The sequence below is a fragment of the Salvelinus sp. IW2-2015 genome, linkage group LG5 (genome assembly GCF_002910315.2).
Source record: "Salvelinus sp. IW2-2015 linkage group LG5, ASM291031v2, whole genome shotgun sequence".
Lineage (NCBI taxonomy): Eukaryota > Metazoa > Chordata > Actinopteri > Salmoniformes > Salmonidae > Salvelinus > Salvelinus sp. IW2-2015.
In genome coordinates this window covers 29,302,986-29,322,386 of record NC_036844.1, presented here as the reverse complement: position 1 = coordinate 29,322,386, position 19,401 = coordinate 29,302,986, and the positions used below count along the sequence as shown (strand labels likewise).

The window sequence follows — 19,401 nt, the reverse complement described above, 5'->3', positions numbered from 1 at the left end:
TGGCCTTGGGGGAATCCCCGRTTTTAGTTGGCTTTGCGAGTGTACAATTATGTTCACTCCGGGGCCTGAAACTCTCCATTAATTCAAATCGCGACTTTTGTACATCCGCTAAGACATACAAGTGTAAGTAAAAACGAATGCAAGTAAGTTAGAAATTGTGCTACTAATGCACATGACAGCACAAACAGCTCTCTTAAAAGTGAATATATTTTTGTTTGGTTATCTTTTGGAAATTGTAGAAATATTTTTTTTTCCTTCAGCTAGTTCCAGCTAGGCACGCTAACATTAGTTAGCTAATTAATTTTCTAGCTATCATACAGTAGGCGTATATTCATAATTATATATTCATATAAGTAGACATGCACTCATAATTGACTGAAGCGCATATAAAGCACCCACAAGCTACCCGGTGGCGGAAAACACAATCATGGCGGGGTGAACGAGTGACGAATTTCCAGCCAAGGGTGGTCCATTTAAAAGTAATTCCTTCCTCCCTCCCCCACCGCCCTGCAAGTGTATACTCGTCAGACGTCATGCTACGTCATCAGAAGTGTCCACTTAATTTGAGGGAATATGGTGTCTTTTAAGTGTTTGGACAGCAACCATAGATTTGAGGTCCAGCCTCTGACCAGGTGGTCGTTATGGAACGGTCATGTGACCTTGTTAGAGGTGTTAGGCGACCAATGACTGGCGGGATGGTCCAATGTGGGAAGGAATTTGGGATTTTGATTGGTTTCCAGTCCATGGTATCCAAAACGCCTCCGTCTGTAATCTCGGTTAACCCAGAAGTAAAATCTCGAGTAATTTGGTCAACTACACGCATAATCTGCCAACAGGAGACTACTCCGTATGTAATCATTCTTATATTGATGGATCGTATATTTACATCCTTATCTCAACTGTAGTAGTGAAATTAGTTCCGCAGTGACTGTGGGAGCTGCCATATCAGTTGTCCAGATGGGGGCGCACGGGATCTGAGTAAAGCGCATTGTGCGCACAGACAGACGCGGGGAGGAGAGGACTTTATGAGGGGTTGCACCACAACTTGCTGTAGTCGATTCTGAACTTTCGGATCTGATCGTGCTTGAGGACCCTGTCGCAGCTTTTCTTTTCTCCTCAATTTCAACACGCGTGGATCCAAGTCAACTTAATATGAAAAAATGTCGATAAATGAAGTGTACGTTTTCCGACCGTTCAAGTTGATTGCTTTACTTTGTGTATTTCTGGCATTGTGTCTGGACATCGTAGCGTTATTGAGCCCCGCCTGGGTAACGGCAGAGGGTTTTTCTTTGTCGCTATGGGAATCATGCACTGAAACAGAGGCTGGCTGGAGATGCCTTTCCACCCTCACATCTGGTAAGAAGCGATTAACGTTTTTTTCCTAAAATTATTCTGTATCTTGATGTAAATCACGCCTTTCAAGTGGTTTTCTGTCCAGATGAAAAGGGGTCCCCATAATTAGTTATAATCCTTTGACTCCCCAAATCGTGGGGAAGTAGGCCTTTGTTGGCATAGCATGATTTGGGACTATAGGAACCCAAACATTGTGATATTGGCCTTTAAAAAAAWATATATTATTTCCCATCATCTGTTGTAAAACACGTTATAGAACCTGGCTATAAAGCCTGCCTTCATGCTGTGGCATGGACACTGGGGGTCATCTGTTGTAAAACACATTATCAGAACTGGCTATAAGCTGCCTTCATGCATTGGGCATGGACACTGGGGGTCATCTGTTGTAAAACACGTTATAGAACCTGGCTATAAAGCCTGCCTTCATGCTGTGGCATGGACACTGGGGGTCATCTGGTGCAGTTTATTTATTTCACCTTTTATTTGACCAGGAAAAGCTCACTGAGACCCAGAGTCTCTTTTTCAGTTGTTTCTCTTTATCAAAGTTCTAGCATAGGCTATACAATGTTTAGTCTATACACATTAACAGACTGGCCCAGATGGATAGAAGAACAATGCGTGAATCAATCTGATTATAGTGAGAGAAATGTCTGGAATTTACGGTGAATTTCTATGTACATCATGGATGAAGAGATCAAACAATGGACCATTGTTAATGTACTGTAATCGCTCTCGGTCCGGCTCCACATATGCGTGTCTACTGTAACATTTGCGTTCCAGGCCAGTGGTAATATTTTGCTCTCTGCCCTGTCAGTCAGAGCGCGCCAATATAGCGGAGATTCGCCACCTATGTGAGTAATTCTCGAGGTACAAGTAGCTGTTTAGGCCTATCGGTTCTCTTTTCGTGTCCTCACTGGTTTTTTGATCTTGCAATTGAAAGTTTTCTTTCTCAGCTGAGAGTTGTCCCTATGACGTGATGTGCCATCTGGGTGCTCCACTGGCCTTTGTAAGCTTTGTGAATGCAGGTGGGTGTGTTCCACCTATTGTTGCGTTCCACTGGTGTAGGCCACTCTCTTTTTGTGAATGTCTCTCTCCCCCTCACTCTCTTTGAATGGGGGGTGGGGATTGAGGGTCCTTGGTTATGGACTGAAAGCATTATCATAGATAGATTTCACAGTTTGTTTTAAGGAGACTGAGTTTTCACACATTCCTACAGGGTTCAAGACACATATTTAAGGGAGAAAAAAATCTTTCCTTTGGCCATAAAAATGTTTGAGAATGTGTTCTATCTATTTATGGCAACAACATGTTATCATATTGCACTACTGAAACCTATTGTTGGTCTCTTTCAATATCCCAAGCTCCTTCCTAACAAGAGTTTCTTCCCTACTGCTTCTCAGTATCTCAGTATCTTGGCTGAACCTCCAAGCAGAGTAGAATGTGCTGTTTGTTTTACCTGCAGGGAGAGCATTAGTGATGACACTACTGCCACTGCAGCCAGCTTTATGACTCTAGCACAGAGCAGAGAGGCTGGCAGGCAGTGGAGACTGAGACAGACACCAGATGGGTGCTGTGCTCAGGCGAGGCAGGTTAACCCTGACTGTCTCCTCTGTGCCCAGCCAGCGACACCCTCCCTCTCCCAACCCAGCTTGATGGTCCGTCTCTGTCAGAAAAACACCTGTCATTCTCCTGCCAGAGCCTCCTGCTATCCCCACCTCAGAGGTTTGTCTGGACAGACTGTGTCGTCAATGGAATGGTCTCTGTATTGTTCCTCTGGTCCATCCTGGTGTTGTGGTTGGTTCTAAGTCCAGCTCGTTTGAGTAGGGGTGAAATGAGGAACCATCATCATCCATCCCCAGTGGGTCTGCGAAGGCCTCTCATCTCACACAGCTTGATGAGGTGGAGCAGAGGGGGCATTATGAGCTGCTGTGATGGATCTCCTCCCCTCTCTTGTTGTGGTGGAAAATGTGGGAGAGTGTGGGGGGGTTGGGGGGGGGGGGGCTGAATGTGAGGTGGGCCCTGAGAGATGAGCTTGTCCCTGGGCAGTGAGAGAGAACGCCTGCCTGGCGGAGCGCATTAGGACAAGGGCATCAGGGTTGTGGGGTTAACATTACAGGAGACAAAGGAGTAAATGGCCTGGGGGGGCAGAGAGAGACATGACAGAGGACAGACAGAGCCCATTAGCTGCTTCGAGTGGAGCTTCTCTCTGTTCTCTGAGATGAGCCAGCCAACCGAGTTACAACAGACCTGAGGGAGAACTGAACAGTCAGCAGGATTTTGGAGCACTGTACCTCAGCACTTTCTGCACAGCCAGAACCTGGACAGAGGAGAGGCAGTGGCAGATGGGATGGAGGATATGGGAGAACCTTTTTGGCACATAGTCAAGTGAACATGTTTGAAGTAGCTGTATGAGTTAAACTCCCTGTTCACTGTCTGCTAACACTGACGAGGGGGAGCTGTGTGTGTTGGGGGATTTTTAATATCTTTCTTGACCACAAACACACGTGTTTTGCGTTGTAACGAGCAGTAGGTTATTTGTTTCCTGCTTGTCTGTCATCACTGATCTTAGTTAATGGGGGATTCAACTCCACCATTGTCTGATTTCAGTGAGTGACTAGAGTAGAGTACCCTGTGAATCGATGGTTGTCTGGAACGTGCGTGTCGGTAACATGTCTCCTCCTCCTGCAGACTGGCAGATCGCCACTCTGGTGCTGCTGCTGGCCGGTGCTGCGGTGACTCTGGTGACCTTCCTGGTGGCCCTCATCTCCCTGTGCCGGGGGACACACAGACGGCACTACCGCATGGTGGCCGTGTTCCTGTTCACTGCAGGTACATCCATCATGCTCCAACATAAACACCATACATGGACATACTGTACAACACTCTACAATAATCCACAACACCATCACTTATATCTGTAATGTTTCCACTATATTCATGTAGGAGCAGTGGCCAACCGCTGTTAAATTCTTGCCACCACTGCAAAAAATATGATGTTCATTTTTAATATATATACAGTACCAGTCAAAAGTTTGGACACACCTACTTATTCCAGGGTTTTTCTTTATTTGTACTATTTTCTACATTGTAGAATAATACTGAAGAGATTAAAACTATGACATAACACATATGGAATCATGTAGAAACCAAAAATGTGTTAAACAAGTAGCCACGCTTTGCCTTAATGACAGCTTTGCACACTCTTGGCATTCTCTCAACCAACTTCATGAGGTAGTCACCTGGAATGCATTTCAATTAACAGGTGTGCCTTGTTAAAAGATAATTTGTGGAATTTCTTTTCTTCTTAATGTATTTGAGCCAATCAGTTGTGTTGTGACAAGGTAGGGGTGGTATACAGAAGATAGTCCTAGTTGGTAAAAGACCAAGTCCATATTATGAATTTTGAAAGTTTCTTCAAGTGCAGTCTCAAAAACCATCAAGCGCTATGATGAAACTGGCTCTCACTTCTCTTGCTAAACAATTAATCAAATGGCCACCCGGACTATTTACATTGACCCCCCCCCCCCCCCCCCCCATTTTTACACTGCTGCTACTCAATGTTTATTATCTGTGACAAATAAGGTTTGATTTATTGAAGTGCATAGAGATAACATGTATTTTCCCTGTTCCCAAATGGGCCATTCTAAATCTAAACAAATGTTACATATTAGTAAAGATGAGAGAATAGTCTGATGGGTGAAAATATGATCACTTGATGAGAGGACACACAGCATGTGCAGCCTGAGGCAAGGAACAGAGATCAAGCATTTTTCTTTGGACTTTCTCAAATCATCAATAGCATATAGCCCATATACATATACATTTAGATTTCTAAGACATTCTAAGGTTTGTATCATTCACAACTAAAGTTGCCAAATAACTAAATATCAAGGATATAGGACCTGTTTCAAATGATCACTTTTACGCTCCACATATCCACTTCATATTTGCACTCGCGCCGGAATGGGAAAAATATCACTATTTCTTTCAGTGAAGTTCAATTCTATTTTTCTTATTATAAAATCATATAAAATAATGGCATGGGACATAAACATATCTTGTCGGGTAAATGAACAGCCTACAGCCTATGGCATGGAGCATAGCCAGATCTATGGCATGGAGCATAGCCAGATCTATGGCATGGAGCATAGCCAGATCTATGGCATGGAGCATAGCCAGATCTATGGCAAGGCGTTTTGAAGCTGTTCTGGCGGCTCACGGTGACCCAACGCCCTATTAAGACGCTTTATGTTGGTGTTTCCTTTATTTTGGCAGTTACCTTTATTTTCCCTTCACACCACAGTTGGTCTACATCAGTGGTTCTTAACCTGGGTTCGATCGAACGTGAGTCAGTCTCAGGGGTTCGGCGGAGGTCAAGACACACATCCGACTCATATGATTCGTGATGACACGCCCCGCTTGGCCATCATTGGCTGCAGGTGATCACGCTACATCGCTTGGCCTATCTGTGCTGCAGGGAATTTGGTGCGCTCAGTAGTCGACTTGTGACTGTCGTGATGGTACGTCTTGTGATTTCTTTCTTAATATTTGAATCCCTTCATACTTACTATGTCGAGCAAAAAAAGAAAGTGGTCGGACGAATATGTACAATATGGATTCACATGTATAACGGAACGTGATGGGAGTCAGCGTCCTAACTGCATGATTTGCAATGCCAAGTTGAGCAATTCTAGTCTAGCACCGGCAAAACTAAGAGAACACTTCCTTAAGCTGCATGGAGATGGAAAATACAAGAACACAACGCTCGCTGAATTCAAGGTGAAGAGAGCCAGATTCGATGAAAAGGCTACTCTGCCTGTTCTCGGCTTTGTACCCATCAACAAACCGATCCTCACAGCATCGTACGAAGTTGCTTACCTGATCGCAAAGCAGGGCAAACCACACACCATTGGTGAAACACTCATAAAACCAGCTGTGTTGAAGATGGCGAATATCATGCTGGGAAGAGAGGCTGAAGTTAAGTTATCCCAAATTCCTCTTTAAAATGACACCATCAGCGACAGAATAGAGGACATGAGCAAAGACATCTTGGCTCAAGTAGTTGCAGATCTGATTTCAAGCCCGGCAAAATTCAGCCTTCAACTCGACGAGACCACAGACGTTTCCAATCTAAGCCAGCTTGCTGTATTCGTGCGCTATGTGAAAGACGACGTGATAAAGGAAGATTTTTTATTTTGTAAGCCTCTTACAACAACAACTAAGGCAGCCGATGTGAAAACTTGTGGATGACTTCTTCAAAGACAACAATCTTTCGTGGGATATGGTTTCTGCAGTTTGTTCGGATGGAGCTCCAGTCATGCTGGGAAGAAAGTCTGGTTTTGGTGCGCTAGTGAAAGCTGATGCACCACACATCATTGTTACGCATTGTATTCTGCACAGGCATGCGTTGGCAACAAAAACCTTGCCTCCAAAACTGGCAGAAGTATTAAAAATTGTAGTGGAATGCGTGAACTATGTGCGAACTAGTGCTCTGAGGCACCGCATCTTCAGTGAGCTGTGTAAAGAAATGGGCTCTGAATTCGAGGTACTTCTGTACCATTCTAACGTTCGGTGGTTATCCCGGGGACAGGTGCTGAATCGTGTTTTTGCCGTGCGTGTGGAATTAGCCCTGTTTTTGCAAGAGCACCAACATTGTCATGCAGATTGCTTCAAAAATTCTGAGTTCATTCTCATTTTAGCGTACATGGCTGATATCTTCGCAGCTCTCAATCATCTCAATCAAAAGATGCAGGGCGGTGGAGTCAACATCATCGAAGCGGAGGAAAACCTGAAGGCTTTTCAAAAAAAGCTACCGTTATGGAAACGACGAACAGAGAACGATAACTTCGCAAACTTTCCCCTGCTGGACGACTGTGTAAGTAAGATCGAAGATGTATCTGGAATCAGAGACATTTCTGTACCCGCGGAACTGAAGCAAGCAATTGCCACGCACTTAGATGAGCTTGCAAAGTCTCTCGACGGATACTTCCCTACAAGAGAGTCATATCCAGCATGGGTGAGACAGCCGTTCACGTTTAGTGTTGAGACAACAGATGTCAATGATGAATACCTCGATGAAATCATTGAAATTCAGCAGAGCCAGGTTCAACAGCAACTCTTCAGAACAACAACGCTTTCAACGTTTTGGTGTCAACAAATGGTAACGTACCCTGTTATTGCTAAGAAAGCTCTGGAGATTTTCATACCGTTTGTTACAACATATCTTTGCGAGCAATCCTTTTCGAGGATGCTGGACATAAAAACGAAGAAAAGGAACAGACTTTGTTGCCAAAATGACGAGAGTGGCACTTGCCAAGGTGAAGCCGCGCATTTCTGAACTGGTCTCTGAAAGGCAACAGCAGAAGTCACACTGATTTGCAGTAAATATTCATTATGTTTTTGTTTTTGTGTGAAAATCATGTTTTGATGATTTTGTTCTTTGAACACACGGTGTTGATGTTGATGCACGGTTCATTTTGTGCACCAGTAAAATATATACCTATGTTTTGAATTTGAAAAAATCATATTTTATTTTTCCAATGGTGAATGCGCATATGAAACTGGTGGGGTTCAGTACCTCCAAGGTTAAGAACCACTGGTCTACATAGACACATAATTACCATTTGAGAAAATGGTCAAGCTTTTTGCACAAAGCTAAATAGACACTGACTGAGACTGAATGTGAGGGTGAGGTAGTGATGTGTTAAAAGTACCAATCTGTCTGTTTAATTGATTAGCACACAGCTCAGACACTCATACGTACCCCACAAGACATGCCACCAGAAGTCTTTTAATAGTCTCCAAGTCCAGAACAGTGGCTAGTAAAAGCACAGTACTATATAGCACTAGGATGGAACTCTCTTCCACCTCAGGTAACTCAAGCTAGGAGTAAAATCTGATTTTTTTAAAAAGCGATAAAACAACACTTCACGTCACAACGGGGACTCACACACACACACACACACACACACACACTCTCTAAAACATGCACTCTACACACACCCACACACTATTCTTAGTAATGTAGTATTGTAATACTGTAATGGAGAAATCTACATTAATATAATGCACAGTGTTTTGTTTGATGTCATGTTTTATCTCTGTTTGGACCTCAGGACAGGAAGAGTAGCTGCTGCCTTGGCAACAGCTAATGTGAATCCTAATAAAATACTAAAGTGTGGAGAAGGAGAGGGGGGGGTAAGAGGGGAGTTGGGTTTGAGCTAACTCTTTCTGTGGTGAGGGAGCTGTTGTGAGACCCAGAAAGCAGACTGCTGTGTGCCAAGAAAAAGCAGCCACAGAATTTGCACAGTTACCAATGAAGAGAGGAATGTATTCCCTCCCCATAGCTCGCTCTCTCTCTTTTTCTCTCTCTTTTTCTCTCTCTTTTTCTCTCTTTTTCTCTCTCTTTTTCTCTCTCTTTTTCTCTCTCTTTTTCTCTCTCTTTTTCTCTCTCTTTCTTTCTCTCTCTCTTTTTCTTTCTCTCTTTTTCTTTCTCTTTCTCTCTCTTTCTTTCTCTTTCTTTCTCTTTCTCTCTCTTTCTCTCTCTTTTTTTCTCTCTCTCTCTCTCTTTTTCTCTCTCTCTCTCTCTTCTCTCTGCCTGCTCTTTTCCTTTTCAGGCTCAGTGAAACACAATAAATAGTCCTGGAATGACAGTGCAGAGGAGCACTCAACTCATAGTCATAGTTCAAAAAACAAATTTCACAATACTTTGTATTTTTCTTGTGTGAACTGTACTGTTGCAAATTAACAGCTGCATATTACAACCAATACATCACCATATAAAACATTCACAGAGGGGACAAGCATAGTAGACTAGGGCTCCTGAGTGGCGCAGTGGTCTAGAGGCGTCACTACAGACCCTGGTTCAATTCCAGGCTGTATCACAACCGGCCGTGAATGCGAGTCCCATAGGGCGGCGCACAATTGGCCTAGCATCGTCCGTGTTAGGGTTTGGCCGGGGGTAGGCCTTCATTGTAAAGTAAGAATTTGTTCTTAGCTGACTTGCCAAGTTAAATAAAGGTTAAAATATAAGAAAGCGGGGCCTCCCGGGTGGCGCAGTGGTCTAGGGCACTGCATCACAGTGCTAGCTGCGCCACCAGAGTCTCTGGGTTCGTGCCCAGGCTCTGTCGCAGCCGGCCGCGACCGGGAGGTCCGTGGGGCGACGCACAATTGGCATAGCGTCGTCTGGGTTAGGGAGGGTTTGGCGGGTAGGGATATCCTTGTCTCATCGCGCTCCAGCGACTCCTGTGGCGGGCCGGGTGCAGTGCGCGCTAACCAAGGGGGCCAGGTACACGGTGTTTCCTCCGACACATTGGTGCGGCTGGCTTCCGGGTTGGAGGCGCGCTGTGTTAAAGAAGCAGTGCGGCTTGGTTGGGTTGTGCTTCGGAGGACGCATGGCTTTCGACCTTCGTCTCTCCCGAGCCCGTACGGGAGTTGTAGCGATGAGACAAGATAGTAATTACTAGCGATTGGATACCACGGAAATTGGGGAGAAAATGGGATAAAAATTATTTAAAAAAATAAAATTTAAATTTAGAAAATTTAAAAAAAAATATTAAAAAATAAATATAAGAAAGCAATATTAAAACACACATTGTTTTTGTTGTTTCTAATAATGAAAAACAAAAGGTGTGTTCGTGCGTGTCTGTGTGTTGTATGTGATGTCAGGAATAGAGCGGTGTGCAGTCAGTACATCTTGTGGTTTGAAAACAATGATGAAGCAGAGACCACAGCCTTACTTGGGTGGTGCTCATTACAACTTTCCCCAATATAAAACGTGTTTATATAACAGACATGCATCCTGCTATGCCATTTGTGTCGAATGCTAACATACCCTTACTCCTACTCCCTGTACTTTCTCTTCTTAGGCCTCAACACATATCTTTTCTAAGTGTTCTGTTTGGGAAGTGTTCTGCAAGTCCTTTGGGGGACAGGTGTAAGGATGGATACAGCCAACCATTGGTTCCATCACAAGGTTACTTAAGCACGCTCTTGGAAAAACGTAAACAGCATGAAAGCCTGCAGTACTGTAGGAACAGTATGTAGTGGGGTAGATATGATGTCTGAGGCTTTTGCTGTTTGTCATTTGCTGAGAAATGTGTAAGAGGCAGTGCTTTCAGGCCTGGTGAGGATAAAGGTCTCCTTATGGCAGGAAAGCCCCCAGTCACAGGAGGGAGGTGGAGGGAGGGGGGAGAAGGAGGGGAAGAGAGCCCTCCGTCACAGGGGAGAGGGAGAGAGGCCCTCGTCACAGGGGAGAGGGAGAGAGCCCTCCGTCGCGAGAGAGAGGGGGGAGAGAGCCCTCCGTCACGGGAGAGAGAGGGGGAGGGAGAGAGACCTCCGTCACGGGAGAGAGGGGGGAGAGGGAGAGAGCCCTCCATCACAGGAGAGGGGGGGAGAGGGTGAAAGCCAGCAGTCACGGGAGAGGGGGGGTAAAGGGAGAGAGCACTCTCTGATGGGAGTGAGCTCTCAGTCACGGGAGGGAGGGGGAGAGATGGAAGCGAGGGAAGGGGAGAGTGGTACATTTCCCAACCTTTCCCCTAGTCAGAGAAAAGCTTGGAGTCAATAGAGTTGTGCCTAACTGCTGGCCAGAGTTACAGCCCCAGCCCAGCCGCTTCAGTCTGGCCTCCCTCAACAGAGTCATGTTCCTTGGCTTATGTCTCAGCCTACCCCCCTCTCCATCTCCTCCTCTCCTCCAGGCCCAGCCGCCTTGTACAGCAGGAAGGAAATAGGTGGTCTCAGTAAATTACACAATGTCCTCGCTCTGAGTCCAGTACTCACACGTGTATACACACACACACACGTATACACACACACACACGTATACACACACACACACACACGTATTCACACTCACTCACACGTATTCACACTCACTCACACATATACACACACTCACACGTATTCACGCACACTCACACGTATACACACTCACTCACACGTATACACACTCACAAGGAACAGTAGTTAACATGTCTAGAGGGCCCACAGTGTGGTATTTCTCTCTTTTAACTAGACGCCCTACTGTTTGACTCTAAAAGTAGGAAGAACACACATGCGTGATCGCGCACACACACGTGTAAGCAGACATGTACACGCACACACACACACACACACACACACACACACACACACAGCTTCCTGCTCTTAAAATGATTTATTAAGAATGAGTTGACTCAGAATGTGAGGAATGTGATGTGAGGGATGAGTTTACACAATGTGACCAAAGGGAGCCAAAGTGAATCATAACTTAAACAGGTGTAGCGGTATTAGATCAAAGTTCAGTTCGGCTAACACTGGTGACTATTCCACAGGATGTACAGAACAGACACTCACTGAGCCTTATAACAATCTGACAACTGTGTGGCAACTACTGTGTTAAACCTTTCCTGCTCCGCAAGTTGCACCGAACAATGTTAACACATGATGTCCATAATGAAAGTTGTGTCGCTATAGGGATATTTCAGTGTGACGCGTCAGGTTTTCTATTATGACCTCTGCCACTACAGTCTATAGATAAGTTTGTGGGCATTTGCACATCCTTAAAAACATAGGCTAATAAAGAATACTAGTAAAGAACAAGAAGGCCTGCACACTGTTAAAGCTCCCAATTCACCTCTGTGTTGACAACGTTTCCATCCCAAACGGATCTTTGTCAGGTCAAACGTTGTCAATGAAGCAGTGAATTGGGATCTTTGTCAGGTCAAACGTTGTCAATGAAGCGGTGAATTGGGATCTTTGTCAGGTCAAACGTTGTCAATGAAGCGGTGAATTGGNCTTTGTCAGGTCAAACGTTGTCAATGAAGCGGTGAATTGGGATCTTTGTCAGGTCAAACGTTGTCAATGAAGCGGTGAATTGGGAGCTTTGTCAGGTCAAACGTTGTCAATGAAGCGGTGAATTGGGAGCTTTGTCAGGTCAAACGTTGTCAATGAAGCGGTGAATTGGGAGCTTTAACAGTGTTGTTTACTCTGCCACTACAGACTCAATACAGTCCAGTGGAACACAACTTTAAACACTGGTGGAACATTTTACTTTTCTCTGGAGTTGAGGATCATATGACAGTATTATGCCTACATAGAGCTAGTTATAGTACACGTGTCAGATCTTACACTGAACAAAAATATATTCGTGTTGGTCCCATGTTTCATCAGCTGAAATAAAAGATCACAACATTTTTCCATAGGCACAAAGAGCTTATTTCTCTAAAATGTTGTTCACAAATTTCTTTACATCCCTGTTAGTGAGCATTTCTACTTTGCCAAGATAATCCATCCACCTGACAGGTGTGGTATATCAAGAAGCTAATTAAACAGCATGGTCATAAAACACAATGCCACAAGATGTCTCAGGTTGAGGGAGTGTGTTATTGGCATGCTGACTGCAGGAACGTCCACCAGAGCTGCTGCCAGAGAACTTAATGTTAATTTCTCTACCATAAACTGCCTCCAACGTCCAATTTGGCAGTATGTCCAACCGGCCTCACAACCGCTGACCATGCCAACCCAGGACCTCCACATCTGGCTTCTTCACCTGCGGTATCGTCTGAGACCAGAAATCCCGGACAGCTGATGAATCAGTGGGTTTGCACAACCAAAGAGTTTCTGCACAAACTGTCAGAATTCGTCACAGGGAAGCCCACCTGTGTGCTCGTCGTCCTCACCAGGGTCTTGACCTGACTGCAGTTCTGCGGCATAACTGACTTCAGTGGGCAAATGCTCACCTTCAATGGCCACTGACACGCTGTAGAAGTGTGATCTTCACAGATTAATCCTGGTTTCAGCTGTACCGGTCAGATGTGGCGTCGTGTGGGCGAGCAGTTTGCTGATGTCAGTGTTGTGAACAGAGTGCCCCATGGTGGCGGTGGGGTTATGGTATGGGTAGGGATAAGCTACTGACAATGATCACAATTGCATTTTATCGAGGGCAATTTGAATGCACAGATATACCAGGACGAGATCCTAAGGCCCATTGTCGTGCCATTCATCTGCCGCCATCACCGCATGATAATGCACGGCCCCATGTCACAAGGATCTGTACACAATTCCCGGAAACAAAAAATGTCCCAGTGCTTCCCTGGCCTGCATACTCACCAGACATGTCACCCATTGAGCATGTTTGGGATGCTCTGGGTTGACGTGTACAACAGCGTGTTCCAGTTCCTGCCAATATCCAGCAACTTCGCACTGCCATTGAAGAGGAGTGGGACAACATTCAACAGGCCACAATCAACATCCTGATAAACTCTATGTGAAGGAGATGTGTCGCGCTGCATGAGGCAAATGGTGGTCACACCACATACTGACTGGTTTTCTAATCCACACCCCTACCTTTTTTTAAAGATATCTGTGACCAACAGATGCATATCTGTAGTCCCAGTCATGTGAAATCCATAGATTAGGGCCAAAGGAATTTATTTCAATTGACTGATTTTGTTATATGAGCTGTAACATAATTGTTGCATGTTGGCATTTATATTTTTCATTGTAATTTGATCTTTCTTTTTTTTGCTGATAGTTTTAAAGGTGAGCGTATTGCACTTTTCATGTAGCCTCATTTTTCCACATAATAGCATAACCACCGATCGAGCAACATTATGGACTATTATGCCGTAGGATTATTTTGCTACGACAATACTGGTCAAATTAAGATCCAGTATCTGTAGGCCTTTACCTAAATACTTCAGTACAGCGTGTAAAATACTGGACCAGAATTGTTTAATACAATGGCCTGTATTCATAAAGCGTCTGAGAGTAGGKGTTCTGATCTAGGATCAGGTGCCTGCCGTCCATATAAACCTATTAATTTTGACCTGAAAGGCAAAACTGATTCTAGATCAGCACTCGTCTGAGTTGCTTTGTGAATACGGGCCAATTTAGGCTGTTCGTCAATTCGGCTGTTCGTCAATAAAGCCCAAGAATGTTATGCCACAACCATAGAGTATAACATATGGTAGAGTACTGCTCAGAGTCAACCGAAGGAGGATGCATTAGAACGTTACAAGAGAACTAGAGATTGGATACAGGATGTTTGTTTACTGTGTGGTGAAGTATGGGCCAGTGTGTTGTGCTGCAGTAATGAGTCTGGTGGGTGGGTTGTGCCTGGTAGGGCGGTGGTATATGTTTCATGATTATCCACTCATGGTGTGATTGTGATAACGTACAGAAACCTCACAATCAAGTGCTGACCGTATTACCTCCCCAGAGAATTCTCTTCGGTTATAGTCACAGCTGTGTATATTCCCCCTCAAGCCGATACCATGACGACCCTCATGGAACTACACTGGACTTTGTGCAAACTGGAAACCACATATTCTGASGCTGCATTTTATTGTAGCTGGGGATTTTAACAAAGCAAATTTGAAGAAAACGCTACCGAAGTTCTATCAACACATTGGCTTTAGTACTCACGCTGGGAAAACACTCGACCACTGCTATTCTCTCTTCACATATGCCTACAAGCCCTTCCCCCGACCTCCCTTCGGGCAAATCAGATCACAACTCCATTTTGCTCCTCCCTTCCTATAGGCAGAAACTCAAACAGGAAGTACCCGTGCTAAGGTCTATTCAATACTCATCTGACCAATCGGAATCCATGCTTCAAGATTGTTTTGATCACGTGGACTGGGATATGTTCTGGGTAGCCTCTGAGAATAACATTGACATATACACGGACACGGTGACTGAGTTCATCAGGAAGTGTATAGAGGATGTTGTTCCCACTGTGATTATTAAAACCTACCCAAATCATACACCGTGGATAGATGACAGCATTTGCGCTAAACTGAAAGCGCAAACCGCCGTATTTAACCATGGCAAGGTGACTGGGAATATGGTTGAATACAGTGTAGTTATTCCCTCCGCAAGGCAATCACACAGTGCCATCGACGTGGCCCACTCCCAAGGAATGTTGGCTCTTGTTCTCCGTGGCTGACGTGAGTAAGACATTTTATGCGTGTTAACCCTCACAAGGCTGCCGTTCCAGACGGCATCCCTAGCCGCGTCCTCAGAGCATGCGCTGACCAGTTGGCTGGAGTGTTTACGGACATACTCAATCTCTCCCTATCCCAGTCTGCTGTCCCCACTTACTTCAAGATGTCCACAATTGTTCCTGTACCCAAGAAAGCTAAGGTAACTAAATGACAATCACCCCGTAGCACTCACTTCTGTCATCATGAAGTGCTTTGACAGGCTAGTTAAAGATCATWTCACCTCTACCTTACCTGACACCCGAGACCCACTTCAATTTGCTTACCGCCCCAATAGATCCACATACAATACAATCGCCATTGCACTGGACACTGCCCTATCCCATCTGGACAAGAGGAATACCTATGTAAGAATGCTGATCATTGACTGTAGCTCAGCCTTCAACACCATAGTACCCTCCAAGCTCATCATCAAGCTCTTGGCCCTGTGCATCTGGGGTCCACCCCTCCAACTCAATCATCAAGTTTGCAGACAACACAACCATAGTAGGCCTGATTAGCAACCATGGCAAGACGTCCTCTCTGTAGGCTATGAGGGGCTGGCGGAGTGGTGCCAGGAAAATGACCTCTCCCTCAACGGCAACAAAACAAAGGGGCTGATCATGGACTTCAGGAAACAGCAGAGGGAGCACGCCCTTATCCACATCAACGGGACCGCAACAGCGCCTCTTCAACCTCAGGAGGCTGAAGAAATTTGGCTTGGCCCCTAAGAACCTCACAAACTTTTACAGATGCACAATTGAGAGCATCCTGTCGAGCTGTATCACCACCTGGTACGGTAACTGCACCGCCCGCAACCGCAGGGCTCTCCAGAGGGTGGTGCAGTCCGCCCAACGCATCACCTGGGGCACACTGCCTGCCCTCTAGGACACCTACAGCACCTGATGTCACAGGAAGGCCATAAAGATCATCAAGGACAACAACCACCCGAGCCACGGCCTGTTCACCCTGCTATCATCCAGAAGGAGAGGTCAGTACAGGTGCATCAAAGCTGGGACCGAGATACTGAAAAACAGCTTCTATCTCAAGGCCATCAGACTGTTAAATAACCATCACTAGCTGGCTACCACCCGGTTACTGAACCCTGTACCTTAAAGGCTGCTGCCCTATATACATAGACATGGAATCACTGGGCACTTTAATAATGTTTACATACTGCTTCACTCATTTCATATGTATATACTGTATTCTATTCTACTGTATTTTAGTCAATGCCATGCCGATATATTTCTTAATTCCATTATTTTACATTTTGATTTGTGTGTATTGTTGTTAGATATTACTGAACTGTTGGAGCTAGAAACACAAGCATTTCGCTACACCAGCAATAACATCTGCTAAATATGTGTATGTGACCAATAAAATTTGATTTGATTTGATTAGTTGGCTGCAGGCTGCAGTAATGAGCCCGGTGCGTGTGTTGTGCCTGGTAGTTGGCTGCAGTAATGAGCCCGGTGCGTGTGTTGTGCCTGGTAGTTGGCTGCCAGTATGAGCCCGGTGCGTGTGTTGTGCCTGGTAGTTGGCTGCAGTAATGAGCCCGGTGGGTGTGTTGTGCCAGGTAGTTGGCTGCAGTAATGAGCCCGGTGGGTGTGTTGTGCCTGGTAGTTGGCTGCAGGCTGCAGTAATGAGCCAGGTGGGTCTGTTGTGCCTGGTAGTTGGCTGCAGGCTGCAGTAATGAGCCAGGTGGGTCTGTTGTGCCTGGTAGTTGGCTGCAGGCTACAGTAATGAGCAGCTGTTGGGCCTCTGAGGGTAGGAGCAGACAGTGTGATAGGACCCGTGGAGGAGGAACAGGGTTTATAGAGTGTAGTGGACGCTGGGTAACGGTTGGGTTGTGATATCTATCTACCACCCTTTTCCTGGCCTTGGCTTTTGTCCCCTCTCTGACTCACACACAGCTCCAGTTTCCCATCAACAGCCTTGGCATCAATGGTTCTCTACCTGCACACAGGTAGCCATTCATTCATACAACAAAGAGCCTTGTCAGGCAAGCAGAAGTGATGATGGCTATCTGGTGATGTTCCCTTTTACCATCTCACATAGTATACAGAGATAGTAGACATATGTACATTGTCTAATTGCTAAAATGTTAACTCACAGAAAGATGTAAATATGTTATCTGTTTTTTTCCCCCTTTATTTCAGTGGTCCTTCAGGCCTGTGCACTGGTCCTCTACCCAATCAAGTTCATTGATGGAACTGTCCTCCAGACCTACCATGAGTTCAACTGGGGCTACGGACTGGGCTGGGGAGGCACCATCTTCATGCTAGGGGGAGGCATCCTCTTCTGCCTCCGGACGGACATGTACGAGGACGCTATGTACTGAATCCTCTCTCTCTCTCCTACTCTCTATATCTCTCTCTTGTTCTTTCTGTCACACACACAAACAAATATTGACATTCACTCTCTTGTGCGACAACACACCCACACAAACACATCCTTCCTCTGCCCACATAGACAAGCTTCGACACCTACATACAGTACATCTCTGTTATTTATAGACAGCGTGTGAGGGCTCCTGGCTCTGGCTGATCAGCAGGAGAGATGAAGTCGGAGGAGCAGCTGTGTGGAGAGAATGTCTGCCTGTCCCCAGTGGGGTGCCAGAGACCCTCACCATGGTCAGACAGACAGACAGCCATGATGTTAAATCACAGAAATGGTTTTGGACAGACGGGCCACTCGACCTATGAACTTTTCTACAGCACATCCCATGAATCTCCATTTGTAGAGCAACAAGAAAGTAGATTCTCTGAGCCCTACCCTCTGGGCTGAGGTGTTTATATAGGGGATTGTTACAGTATATGGGCCATCCCACCAATTCGGTGCCTTTTGGAAAAAAATTACTTTTGATTTCACATTTTAACATTCTGTCATAAAGAGCAAATGTTCAACTTAATAAAAGTTTTCCCATCTCAAAATAAATAAAAAAGACAATAGAAAGTGCCTATTAAGTGCCAAATAAAGTAACAGGGTTGACAATTTAATCTTAAATCAGCCATGGATCCTGTTTTGACTTGCCACTCCCTGTTGTTTGCAACAGGGAGTGGCAATTGAATGTTTAATTGTTTAAACATTTCTAGTATATCTATCTATGGGTAACAGGGTTGATGTGTTGTGCTCGACCCCTCACTTTCCACGACGACACCAGAAAATGTCCAATAGGAGTAGAGCCAGCTCACCTGCTTTTACACTATGATTTGACTATTAATTACTAATGACTACTAATTTTCAGAAATCATTTTGTCAAAGCAACTTCATAACTAGGGCTTTACAATGATGGTGAAAACATACAGAATGTTCGGGTTAAGTGGGTTAAAATATTACAAGTCACAGAGGGTGCATGGAGGGACATGTCAAAATACACAATTTGGGCTCTTTAGCAAGTCTTTATTCATATAAAAAATGTGATTTATAGAATTCTCCATGTGGTCTATATTCATTTAATATAAAAGTCTTTTAATATGTAATAATGTTTATTTAAAATAGCAAATGGATGCAAAAGGCACTCTTAGTGGAACGACCCATATTCTTTTTCCTTTTGTGTATTGTTTTGTGATGACGACAACTAATATTGTTAATGTATTGATGGTATCATTTATCTTGCTATCTATTCTCCCACAGGAAGATAGATATTTTATGTATGCTGTTTCAGAATTGCAGTTTCTGAACACTGAGAACTTAAAATGGGTGAATCCCAAAACATGCCTGGTTTTCTAACTCCTCCTGACATTTGTAGTGTAAAATAAACAGTACTGATATATATGCAATAATGACCAAACGCTTCTCATTTGTTTTAAATTATTACAGCAGTCTTAAGCGTTTGCTCTAGATTATGTCAAATGCTTTGCAAATTGATTTGGTGGTCTGAACATTTGCACAACTATGAAGAGTGAAAGTCATGTGAACATGCATAACATAGTCTTTGAACAGTATAGTTCCAGTCATAACTCTGGCCCAGAAATACCCCGTGAAAACTATGGCAGGAATGTACCACTGAGGAGAAAGGTAAATGATCGGTACCTCACTTTGGAGGAAGCGGCATGGCAGGGAGCCACTTGCAAACTCTTAC

The 19,401-nt window shown here is 44.7% G+C and overlaps 1 protein-coding gene across 1 annotated transcript; it reads left to right on the top strand.

The window, feature by feature from the left end:
- The first annotated feature begins 807 nt into the window (after positions 1-807).
- On the top strand, positions 808-19,102 carry LOC111964228 (transmembrane protein 47). Its single transcript, XM_023988034.2, has 3 exons — positions 808-1,356; positions 4,042-4,182; positions 17,477-19,102. The coding sequence occupies exons 1-3, from the start codon at positions 1,161-1,163 to the stop codon at positions 17,656-17,658; spliced, it is 519 nt and encodes a 172-aa protein (XP_023843802.1). The 5' UTR covers positions 808-1,160; the 3' UTR covers positions 17,659-19,102.
- Positions 19,103-19,401: the final 299 nt, after the last annotated feature.

What these genes read in the sequence shown, in the direction of transcription:
- LOC111964228 (XM_023988034.2), top strand. Translation starts at nt 1,161, where the DNA reads ATGTCGATAAATGAAGTGTACGTTTTCCGACCGTTCAAGTTGATTGCT. An exon ending in CCTTTCCACCCTCACATCTG is followed by an intron (nt 1,357 to 4,041) that starts GTAAGAAGCGAT and finishes CTCCTCCTGCAG; the next exon opens with ACTGGCAGATCGCCACTCTG. An exon ending in CGTGTTCCTGTTCACTGCAG is followed by an intron (nt 4,183 to 17,476) that starts GTACATCCATCA and finishes CCTTTATTTCAG; the next exon opens with TGGTCCTTCAGGCCTGTGCA.